Here is a 13,136-nt window from a genome sequence, read left to right as displayed (position 1 = left end):
CGATAAATGAGTGATTCGAACTGTATAAAATCTTCAGTTGTAAAAAATAAATGTCTTAATCTTATTTAATCATCAGTATTTATACATCAAAGTCAAATAATTAATTTATTTGGAATTTAAAAAAATTCAATTTATAGAACAATAGCTAATTTAAATGATAACTAGATTAAAATACCACTATTATAATCACAATACTAATGACAAACAAATGAACATAATGCTATATGTAGAATATACAATTTTCCGCATGGTCGTTGTGTAAAGCCAGCTCGGAGGATTTCTACAAAACAGATTGTGGCTAACCGTCCAGATGGTCTTTATGTCCACATGTAACTCTTCACAAGAAGCTGCGAATACACATAACCAGTTGCAGTAAAATGTCGCTACGAATCAGAAACTTTAGTTGAACGACTGAACCCGAAAGAACTTTTGGGATGTCTTAGTTACAGAAAATTATTCTAATTCACTTTAAATTATACTGATATTTTAAATTATAATGGAAATGCCGGAAATTTTGTCAGAATAAATTATTTAAGAAGACGCTTGTATTAATTATGAATTTTGAAACATTGAATGTTCTCGATAGTTCCCATTTCTTTAATATGTAAACTCGTTATCAAGCTACAATAATTCAATTTCAAAAATTAATTATTGTTTGTTGTTATTTATTTTTATGAAATAAATTAAACTCCAGCCAATATATTATTTATAAAATCGTATTAAAATTATCGAATTCAATTCAATAAATAAACAAATTTATCGTTGAAAAACAATTCTATTAATTGATGGAGAATTGATCAAAGGTTTCATTATTATTTTTTTACATTTTAAAATTAATATTAATTCATTTTAACATCCGATATTCAATAAAGCATTTATTTTTAAGCCTTTTTTTTATTGATATATATTGCTATACACTTTAATCTCCTGTTTGTGAAAAATATACATTAATTCAAATATGTGCTGATTTACATTTTGAATTTAGTTCATTCGAAAACCTTTGAGTCTGCATTTTTTTATCCTCTATTGAAATCTCAATTTCCGATGGAAATGCAACAAATATTTTTCATAATTGCAAACTTGTAAAGAAAATCTTCATAAACTCATAAATAAAAGAATTGCAAAATAAAATTTACTAAATAGAAATTTTAAAATATGATATTATAATAAATTTCAGACAAGGTAAAAATAATCAGTAAAGTTCTAGTTGCATATTCAATACGAGTTTAAAATGAACAAGATTTTCCACATAAAACTGTCCTAGTCTGTAAGTTTAAAACTTTTAATAATTTTCTATTATTGATAATCTTATATTAATGAGTCCCGGAAGTGCCTAGACTCGAACTCGAGAGAGATAATGTGAGAGAGATAAGTTAGCATCCATTATAAGCGCACTTGATTCTTGAATTTCCAATTATGTTAGAAAATATTCCACTAGTTATTATATATATATATGTATCTCGCGAAAGTTTACAGTAAACATAAAAGATAATTTCAGTTACTTTTCTGAGGAATGAAAAAACATTGACTTTTTATATTTTATTTTCTCAATACTAACTGGACTATTGTGAAGACTTTGAGACAATTTGAAGAAACTATAAGAGTCAGTAAAAAGGAAAGAGAACGTATGATACCACTTGGCTATTGTCCAATGCCAGGTCTTGGTAAACGAAAGAAATTGTCCATGGGCAAGTCGTTGAGATTGTTGACACACTGATATGTCTGTTACATTTCTTCTCTGTACACAGAGGAAAAATATTCCGTTGCCACAACAGATCGAAGGCCTGTTCCTGAAGTAGCCTTAATTTCTGTTTTGTATCTTCAGAAAAATATTAAATGCAACAAATTCAATCTATTTACAACAAATAAATTACGAATATTATGAAAGCAGACCTCCTATCTGTTTCAACAATTGATTTTTTATTTAAAGAAAGATAAAATTGCAAATGTCCATTTCTGTTATTGTATGAAAGCCAACTATCTATTTTTATGAAATGGTAAATTGATAAATCTCAATCTCATTACTGACATTTCAAAGAGTGATTCACACTCTCCTTATTCTTTTTAAAGCAAATCATGTATCTAATTAAAACCATTAATTGTTCCTCAAAATAATTCCTTGAATTATATTACTGGTAATATTTATTTAAAAAGCATCTTTTAAACATTTGTGGTAAAACAATTGTTTTTATTCAATTAAAAATGAATAACGAAAGTATGTACTAGATAATATACCTTAATTAATTTAAAACTGACGTTAATAAGATAATAAACCATAATTGACAACTTATTACACGAAGAATAACATATTTAGTCTATTTCTAGAATCAATATATTAAATTAAAAAGTGAACAAATTTGTACTATTAGTTATCAATTATATTAACAAATTTCGAAATCTCTGTATGATGCAAAGAGACATCTGACACTTCATCCTGTATTCTATGTATAGAGGGTCTAAAAGTACTCCCATTGGTTATCGTACAAGAATGACCCATAAAAGTAACTCGATCAATCGCTATACGTTTATAAAACAAAGATATAAGCTGCAGAAGAACAATAATGAATGTAAGATAAATTACCTGATTATTATAGAGAAGATCTCTGACTTAAACAAACTCATCGATACTGGTTATCAGAAATCTTTCAATGCATTTTACTAAATGACTTTTCTTGCCTAGAGCTGGTAGTGAAAAATTAAATGTCTTCACATTTTTCTACTGACATTTATCAAATGTATGAGGTCGAGATAAAATGGCTACGTTAGCAGAACAAAATACTTGAATCAAATTTAAAGAACAAATTTTTTTTTTTCCATCTCAAAATTAGGTTACATAAAATATTGCAAATTATTCAAGAAATTCTATATAATATATATAGAGCTTATTATAAATTGCTGGCTTTGTTGGAATTTTTTAACTGGCAATAATCCAACATTCTCATTGATCGATACTTAGTAAAAAAAAAACCCATGCTTGAGAAAAATATAGACAACGAGATTTCAACCAGCTGTTGTCACTTTGAGATAAAACAAAATGTAAATGTTTAAGAGACAGAAGACAATTCAACTTTTCGGCTTACAACTGTTACTTCTTGAATTCGTTTTCGAGTAAAAGACATGGATGAAGAATTTTAGTTTGTGTAGTACTACAAATCACAATGTTTTTTGAATATAATCAGCTTCTGTTGCTTATCAGTAGTATAAGCAGTGTACCATCAGCCCTATCGAACCCATAAAAAAACGATATAAACAGCATCATTGGCTGATAAGGGGAGCAAAATAATGAATAATTCTTGTTTATGCGAAAAATGATGACATTTATTATAATAAATATTGTCTTCAGATAAACTCAGGGAAGATGTTCATACAGGAACAATGACTTTGTTGTTAGTTATCTGGTCTGAAAATAGTCTTCCTACTCTCAGAGTTTTCTTACAAAAAATTTTTCCCTATTCAATTTTTCTTTTTTTTTGATACTCTAAATTTGCCAATCATATTTCAAAAATAAAGATAGACTCTTTTAGTTTTGATATGTACATAACTTTGTTGATAAAGACAAAAATATAAACAACTTATTCATTATTCTTCTCGGAAATTGTCTTATTTCCAAGACAAAGTGGTACAAATAATACAATTATCTAGAATATCTCGGAATATCCTTTGAAGGAATATAATTACCTTTGTACAGACTATATTCCATGAGCGTCGTTGATATTGTTTTAATAATAATCATCAACAACTTCTAGCAACAGATATACAATTACAATTAATAAAGATGCTTGTTTTTAATTATATTACATTTTTTATTCTCTTTGAAAAATGTTAAATTTTGTGATTGTATAAAAAAATTAGATATAATTACTCAAAAACTTCCAACATAATAATATTTTTTATTGAAATTTTCTTATATTAATTAAAAGACTAAAGAAAATCAGATGCATACTAGAATACATTCAAGAGGAATTTGAATATATCTTTGATGCATCAGTACTGTAAATCATGTATATTTAACGTATTTCCTATTTTCACAGAGAAGACTACAGTTGCTGAGATAGACCAGATTAATTTTGTTGTGTAAACAATTCCAAAGGTACAGTTTCGCAGTGACAATTGGAATTCCGTGAGAAAATCGGTTTAAATGTAACCTCTTGTGGGACATTTCCATGCGACTCAAATTGAAAGCGTCATTCTCGTTTTACAACTCAAATAATCCTAATAACAGTCGGTGGATGCTCGTGATGGTACAGGTCGCATTCATATCGTTATGAAAAAATATCGAAAAAGCAATTGTGTGAGACGATCAAGATCGAAGATCGGGAATGTCCTTAATTGCACGCAATATCTATCGGTATTCAGATGATAGCTATGAGAGAAATTTTTATACGTGATCACTGAAAAGTTTTGTTAATTAAAAAAACAATTCCGATATTCCATAAAACTTTCGATATCCAGAATCCTATATATACTTCAATCCTTAATGAAATGCAATTAAATTTTAGCATTTTTCCTAAAGACAAATTTAGATTTTATTTTTCAATTAATAAACCAATCGTTACAGACTTTAACTTCTCTTTTTTCTTATCAGCATTGCATTACCTATTAATTATTAATTCCAAAATCAATTCTGGTTTATTAAAGTTTAAATTAATTAAGCACTCGAATGACGTTAGTGCTTTTGTATTATAAATTTTAATTAACTTCCGGTATTTCTATCTTTGATGAAGTTAAATTTTATTAACTTAGAGGTACATTCCATCAAAAATTCTTTTATTATTTGAAGAAAATTTATCCGAAGAAAAAATTTATTTAATTATATTCAGTAAAAAAATAAGTTAAGAAATTGCAAGCACGAAAGTGGAAATAAAAAATACGATATGAAAAAAAATTGAACCATAGTTTTATATAACTTGGAATAATTCACGTTCCTCCACTTCTTTTCAAGACTCTTGGTTGTACATGTTGATAATAAGATCTCTATAACATCAGTTATATAAACACAGTTTTAGTTGCAGTGATTGTGCAACTATATGTGTATGTGTGTTTATACCTATAAAGCTGCCAGGGGAAAGCCGCTCAGGAAATACAGGAGCGTGTGAACTCCCTAGGGATTCAGTGAAGTTTGCCCGTGAGCCTCTGTGCACAATGCAAACTGTAACTTATGCGTTCGCCCCAACGAGCCTCACACCCTGTTCCCGCGACCAGGCCATGTTTCCGGTGCAGTCGAGACATCCTTCTGTGTCGAGCCATTGCAGCTTAATTAAGCGAAATCTTCCAGAATTTTCTGGCTTAATATTCCATGGAAATTTTCTCGAAACTGAGAGATTAAATAATTTTTTTCTGTCAAGTATATTAACTTTTCTACATTTTTAAAATGGAAAGGTGAAGTGGAAGTCTGATTTAGAAAACTAAAATGATAAAAATTTTATGATAATTACCTTCCTAACAAACTTCATAGCACAAATAATACTTTTAATTTTATTCTAGGATAATATTTTAATTCCATTTTGATTAAAATAAAAATTTATTAATCATTATTTCAAAATTGAATGCAAGAGTAATTTTTGAAGGCTACAATATAATACTTTGAGAAGAGACAACTAATTTTTGTATCTTGAAGATAGATGATACGAAAATAATTTTCCATTATTCAAAGTTGAACAAACTTTATTATTTACAGCATGGTGATAATTAATGAAGTTCATCAATAGTACTTTTAATGAAATAATTATTTACTAAACTAAGTATTTGTTATTCACCGTCAGCTGTGTCATGACATTTTAGTTACTTATTACAAATAATACAAGCTTATTTCTACTTGGTAATCCCTCCTTGGTGTCTATCAAGTTATATATCATAACTTTGCTGTTCATCCAACAGTGGCACACAGTCGAGTAAAGTTGTTAAAGCTTTGCAACAGCTAGCAAAAAGAGGCAAGCAAAAAATTGATGAAGTAAAGCTGCAAAGGAAGTCTAAGAGATCGAAGAAAGAACTTGGATGTTGACCTTACCCGTACTGTTTGCCAGAACTCAATTTGCCAGTGTTCCATCCCTTTATACTCTCCCTTTCTGGGAATGTAAATTTTCAAACTTTTTATATTTCTTTGCTTTGTGCTCACAATTAGCCTATCAAAGATTGTCAAGAAAGCATCCAGCTTAATTTATTGATATTATTACATCGCCATCAATCCAAGGTATTTTATCAATATGGTAATTTGAGACTTTTAATATAGCTGATAGATCTTGTAAAATAAAACTGTCTCATTAAATTATTTTTACACAATCACTGGAATTATATAATAAGAGTTACGTCATTATGAAGAACCAAAAGAAGCCATAAAAGATTTTATGACACTTTTAAAGTGATATATAAATCAAATATCGAATAAGTTATATATAGATAACTCCATTCTTCATATCGTTGTGTTATTTTCTCATAAATTGGACTGATTCAAAAGAATATCCTAGAAAAAAAGTGACATAAATATTTATCAAACTATTGACAATAACTTGATAGTCTATAACCAGTTTCAATTAAAGCAAATCTTTTCAATTGTCTTCCAACAGATGTATAAAATACAAAAAAAAAATGGAAATGGAATCATTTATCTTTGAATTATTAAAAAAATGAAAGGTTGAACCAAGATAATAGATTAAATAAAAAAGTGTGATCAATAAATATTTCTAAATAGAATTTGATGAGATATTTCTTAGTTTTGAAAATGTATAGTGATTAAATAAATTTCTCCTGATCTTAAATAATCATTTTTTCTTCACGATCCACTCTGGGAAACCTAAAGGTGATTAATTTTTCCAACATGATGTTGAAAAGGTAAAGCTTTAAGCTTAAAATGCTCTTCAGCCAAGTTATTATCATCTTCTTATATGAAACTTTCGTGTAAGCTTTATATTTTTATAAATTGGTTTTCTTTACTTTTATACCTTTTTATCTAGGTAATAATTTTCCTCACATAGAAATAGGCTAGCTAAAAATGAACGTTACATTGTTTGTAAAATAATAAAATGGAAAAAAGAGCTTGGTTAAAAATCATTCGGTTTATTACAGTTTTTATCTTGTTACACATCTCTTTATCAGTAGTAAATATATTATTTCATGTCGTATACAATTAATTATAATCTTTTGCTCTAGGTACGCCAAAAGTAGAGAGCACTTACTTACCAAGAACATTATATAAAAAAACCACAGATATTAAAGCAACAAAAATTCTCTTCAAGTTCTTTACCCAGAAAATATTTTCTTTGTTAGGACAATGTTTTTGTGCCGATGCAGCCACACAGACTGCATAAAATTCCAAATCGATATTAAAACACACCGGAAATTTTTCCCGATCCTCTTGTGAAAGTCTTTTCTCTAGATTATCAACACCAGTTCTATCGATAGTCACTGACTTGGAACATACTGATTCCATAGACTTTAATGCATCACGTACTTTCCTATGTTCAATGCCAAATCTATCACAACAAAAAAAAAATTAATTAATAACAACTTAATAAATTATATATTAAAGGATCTAGATCAAGTAAATATAAATCAACAGAATCAAAACTACCAGCTGCAGTACATTATTCATTGGTTGCCTTAGATTCATTTCAATTAAGTCTGACATAATTATTATTAATGTCTTACTGTTAACTATATAAAATTTACATTAATTTTCAATTTCAAATATTTTTTATTTGCTTTTTAAATTAATCTTATCATAGGTAGTGATGATTATAATACATGTAGGAATGCTTTTTTTTACAAGAGTTATTTACGGTAATATAAGACTAAAAGTATTCTAATGATGAAGTAGCCCTCGTTATTTTCAGAAACATGCGGAAATTTAGTTAGAATTCTAAAAATTAAGCCAACATAGTACTAGACTCATTACGCTATAACCCACGTAGTATTTATATTACAGGAAATCCAACTCGCATGTTTAACAAGTTTTTGTATATTTGAAGTGAATCGACAAAAACTGCAACAAAGTTTCAGTAAGTTGCACAAAAGCGACATAATTAAAGTTGTTTATGTCTGTTGATTGAAATTTGTAATGATATATTTATAGAAGTATGTCATTAAATCTAATTACGTTATTACATTTACGCAATATTAGTATTTAATACTATTTACATTGCTGTGATATATACTAAAGAAAACGATCTTAGGTTTATATTGTTTTTACCTTGGTTTTGCTCCAACTGCCGAAAGAACACTATCACAAATTGCCGATGGCAACCACTCGAAAAAGAAAATAACAATCCAATGAAGCAAAACAATTGACGTCATTCCAGAAATGCCAAATGCTGGATAAGGAAATTTTTTCCTCGCTGTTTGACTTTTTTTCAGCAGTTCAGCCCAAGTACATCCAAGATTTGGCACATTGTATATCAAGACATTTCCATCTTTTCTATTAAAAAAAAATGAGCAAAGGAGATTTATAGTATCACAAACGGTCGACCATCTGTCGTAAAATTTATCTAAAAAAGTTTAAATTTCATTACCCGCTTCATTAGTCGAGAGAATAATATAATAACAGACGAGGCATGCTAAGAAAAAGGAACAAAAAATGTAATGAAATGTTATTTTTTTCAGACGAGTCGATGCAATCAGTTTATTCGCGAGTCGGTCAAACGGAAATAGTGCTGAGGGTGGTCCCTAGAGACGGAGGTTAAGACCGAAGGCTTTCAAAGGCAGTCCAATAAAATAGAGCTCCAAAGACTTAAATGGAAGACGTATCCCAGTATAGCTCTAGAGACTTTGAAATAGAAAAACTATTTTCAGGTTTGTTTTTTTTTCTTCTCTCTATTGATCACGTAATCATCTAATAACATTCATTATCAACTAATTTGACTCTACCATCTGTTTGATTTGTCAACTCTTATTATTAATTTTCGTGAAACTATATTAACTTCACTAATTGGATACATTCGTACACATAAATGATGTGTAATTAATTTTCATCAATGTGCCATAAGATCATTTCACAGCTTGCGAAATCCTTGTTTTCTCTACTGTTTCTCATGCAACATAATATCTCTCCATATTCAGATAAATGTCTCTACTTTAATGAATATTTTGTTCACAAAAAATTTTGTTATCCGATATTTCGTATATGCATGATATGTATTTCTATCAGATTATCTCGTTGGTACGGTTCAAGAGTTTTTATATCTGTAAATTATTCGGGAAGTTAGAAATAAGGACAAAAATCTAGTTTTTTTTATTTACTCAGCGAAATAGGATAATTAGTTACAGTTTTCTATCTTTATGATGATAAAACAAAATTATTTTGTAATGTAAATATAAATTTTTAACACAATGTTTTTATTAATTCATTGAAATATTATTGAGTAATAAATTAAACATTGACCGAATGTTAAAAGAGATGGAAAAATAATTTTTGTATGTAGGATAACATTACCAACTCTGATTATATTTGTCATTAATCGCACAGCTTAGCACGGTTTCATCATTAAAATTAAATTTTTCGTTTTAAATGAAATAATATTGACAAAACTAATAAATCAACAATTTTCACTTCTATGACTTTCAAACGAGGTTATTTATATTGAAATATTTCAAGTTCGTTGAAATTAGCTCCACAACTATAAGCATTAGAAACTCCTAGCAATTTCACTTTACACATTCAACGTTCACCTTAATGAATCTTTAGTGATGAATACTTTTTGACCGATCAAGACCAAGCAAATCATAATGATTAATAGCATTAACTCTGTCATGGATGGTTAATGATAATTAATAAACCTAAAAAGTAACTTTCGAAACTCATGTTGGTTTCAACATCGTTGTTTAGTTGCTATTGCTAACACATTTCGTACTTTCTTGCCTATAATCACTGATGTAGCAAAAAAAAGTTTTGACCGGTAATCGTTTCTCTCAATGCATTGCACATTTTTGCAACTTCTTTCCTACCTACGACATTTTAATAGTTTTATACTTTCACTTACCGAGTTCCCCTTTCCCAAGCAGCAGTGATCAGTCCATTAACTGTTGAATCAATCGGAATGACTTCAGCCTGTAGGTCTTTCTTTCCAAGAGTATAACCAGCGCCAATCATCAAAGCAGTAGGACCATTCAAAGTTTCAGCTAAGCCTGGAACTGGCTCCAAGTATGCTGGACTCAATGCAGAGTGTTGGATTACTGTTAATGGAATGTCTTCAAACTTTTTGATATCAGGATGTTTATCATCAAATATTGTTTTATTCTTGAACATATTTGAAGCCAGAGCAATAACTTCAAGTTGTGGTAGCTCATCTCGACCAAAGTTAAGGACATTATTGTAGGGTCCTGCCGCATGGAAAACTATCTTCACTTCTCTTAAACTTTTCAAATCATCCGCATTTAATCCTAGGCCATTGTATAATAAGTTGCCCTCAAAGACTTTCACCCGTGAAATTGCATTAGGTTGCTCATTGCGTAGTCTTGAAAATCTATTATTTATAAACATCATATAAATAGTGTACATAGTAAAGATTATCTGAATGGTTGCTCAACCAGTTTTTTTAATTTTTTAAAATATTTTTGAATATTATATCTTACGTTTTTGGAATATTTTCCATTTTTAATAATTAAAGTATTTTTATAATTTAATTTTAGTAAACTACAGTGAACAAAATTTAATTATTATTGATAATGATAATAATACTAATAATAATAATAATAATAATAATAATAATAATAATAATAATAATAATAATAATAATAAATATAGCAAAACAATAATTATTTAAAATATTAATAATCTCTACCTGATATATTATTAAAACTCATTATTATTATTTGATAATTTAATCAAACATTTTTTATATTAGTAAAATGATTCATTAAATGAACAGAAATTATGAAAACTTGATACGAAATGTTTTTAAATAATTAACCATACCCAGCTGATGAAAATATTTTTTTAATACGATCTCCTCTCAAAAGGGAGTTTCTTGATCGTACAATAGTATAAACTGTAACACTCGGAAATGTTCGTAACAGTTTTTCTAAAAGGGCTTGACCGAGTTCGCTGGTAACTCCCGTTAACAGAACTTCACGACTCTGGTACCACTCCGTGAGAGACATGGTTGGTGACTAAACAATTTCAAGATCGAATCCAAGTAGTAGTTATCCTGTTTTTACATGTTGTGGGGGATTCAAGATTGCTACTGTCATACTACTTTTTTCAATTACACTGTTTTCATTTCATCACGGTGTTATACCAATTAACATTACTGATCACAAGTACGGATTCTTTCTCACCCATTTTCCATTTTTTTATACTTTTCAACAGAATTGAAAGAAATTTCAAATATCAAGTAATTTGATATTTGTTGATGATAGTAGTCAGAAATTTTCATAATTTAATTATTTACATTTAAAATCCAAAAGCGATCCATTTACAGTTATTTACATCTATCACATTCCATTTAATCCGGATATTTTATCTCTTGATTTAATAATCATTGCTATATAGACAGTCATTCAAACAGTGATGATAAATTTGATTATATTCACAAAATATATTTACTAATAAAATTAACGATTGTATTTCAGTTCAGTATTCGTAAGATTGAATTTTTTAATCAATAACCATGTATACACATATTTTTGACGCAAAATTATATAGTTATAATAGCAAAAAAGGATCGACAGAATGTTTAGTAGATAAGAGAACAAAATACATACTACTTTCCCTTGGATGGTTGGCACATAGTTCATGTAACTGGTCAACGGAAAAAGCCCAACAGAAGTGATGAAATGATCGTACAAATTCTCCATATATATGTATACATATTTTAGCCCACATTACAACACATTAATTCAATCAGTTATTTTCCATTCGTCCTATTTTTGAATTTTATTTTACAACCATTCTCAATTAATTCATATTCTGAATGTGAAATATTGCATTTGTTGATGAAGAATTGTGATAATTTTTTAGCCTCAGGTCATGTTTCAAGTAACATTATTTCAATTTCATTATATTTAAACAGTATCAGAAACATTAACAATACATATTCAAATCATAAATTAATCAATAAGTCATTTAACAATTGTATTAAATTTTTTTACATTAATTAATTGATGAAACTTAATTATTTCCTATGTTTCTTAGTTAGACAGATTAATTATTTGAACTCAAAAGTATGATTGAGTTAATCAAAAAAGTGAACATAGAACAGAGATGATGAAAAAACACTCTATGGAAGGATAACTTACATTGACTGATGACCTGGTCAAAGCATGAACAATAGCATCGAGAATATTTTCCGTAGTATCAGTCACCACAGCAGTATATTCAAAGAAGACCTCTTTAAATATTGGACTCATATAGCAATTTTCTGTTTTCTGGTCATATATTAAACCCATTTGACACATGCAGTCAAAACTTCCAGGAAGATTGATGCAAGTCTGACCAGTATCCAGTGAGCAATTATGAAGACCTTTCGAGCATTCATCTATGTCAACACATAACCCAAATCTGGAAGACCACTCATATCCTTCATCCTTGCAATGACAAGTCACATTTAATTGATTACTTATCAAAGCATGAAAATCTCTGTTTTCACGAAACTTAAAATCACAAGTTTGATGTCCTGTAATCCAAAGATTAAATTATTGGAATTTATCTACAAACATTGTCTGAATAACAAAAGCTAAAAAAATTATTGACCTTCTTCTCCATGAATACATGGATTTTTTGGACTTTTTGTACAATCTGTCATGTTTGAAATGTGTTTCATTGAACAACAAGGATCAGGACAAAAGCTGTATGTAGCACAAGCGAAAGGTGTATTGTCATCAGCTCTGGGATCTTTATTACTTACACCATATTCATCTAAACAATTGGCAAAATTGTCGCAGTCTTCTTCAAAAAACATCAATTCCGCTTTGGATAACATCGTAAACCAGCACATGTAATAACTAGCAGTTGTGCACCACTTGAATCTATCTGGAATGGGTGAAATTGTTACATACATCATGTGTCGGTAATATTCAGTAGTGTAAAGTCAAACATTACTGTGATACAGTAGTGCAAAAGGCAATTCTACGCCAGACTGCGCTATACATATTTAGTGCATCTAAATTAACGATGGCGAGTTATGAATAAAGATCACAATATCTTA

The 13,136-nt window shown here is 28.8% G+C and overlaps 2 protein-coding genes across 8 annotated transcripts in view; one reads left to right on the top strand and one right to left on the bottom strand.

The window, feature by feature from the left end:
- Positions 1-13,136, top strand: part of LOC118069304 (zwei Ig domain protein zig-8-like) — a 147,318-nt gene that overhangs the window by 106,953 nt on the left and 27,229 nt on the right. For 6 of the 7 annotated variants that reach the window (XM_035087310.1, XM_035087311.1, XM_035087309.1 and 3 more), the window contains one exon: positions 8,596-8,784. The exons of the other annotated variant lie outside the window; for it this stretch is intronic. In XM_035087310.1, the coding sequence (XP_034943201.1) occupies positions 8,727-8,784 (58 nt within the window). In that variant the 5' untranslated portion in view covers positions 8,596-8,726. The remainder of the gene's footprint in view (positions 1-8,595; positions 8,785-13,136) is intronic. 7 annotated transcript variants of the gene reach the window in all.
- Positions 7,034-11,109, bottom strand: LOC118069300 (fatty acyl-CoA reductase 1-like). Its single transcript, XM_035087305.1, has 4 exons — positions 10,907-11,109; positions 9,972-10,454; positions 8,186-8,410; positions 7,034-7,469 (listed from the first exon to the last, which is right to left on the bottom strand). The coding sequence occupies exons 1-4, from the start codon at positions 11,089-11,091 to the stop codon at positions 7,169-7,171; spliced, it is 1,194 nt and encodes a 397-aa protein (XP_034943196.1). The 5' UTR covers positions 11,092-11,109; the 3' UTR covers positions 7,034-7,168.

This window comes from Chelonus insularis, unplaced genomic scaffold (genome assembly GCF_013357705.1).
Source record: "Chelonus insularis isolate UGA/USDA-ARS -01 unplaced genomic scaffold, ASM1335770v1 contig_406_pilon, whole genome shotgun sequence".
In the NCBI taxonomy this organism is placed as follows: Eukaryota; Metazoa; Arthropoda; class Insecta; order Hymenoptera; family Braconidae; genus Chelonus; species Chelonus insularis.
The sequence above is the reverse complement of the archived record's forward strand: the minus strand, read 5'-3'. Positions and strand labels throughout refer to the sequence as shown.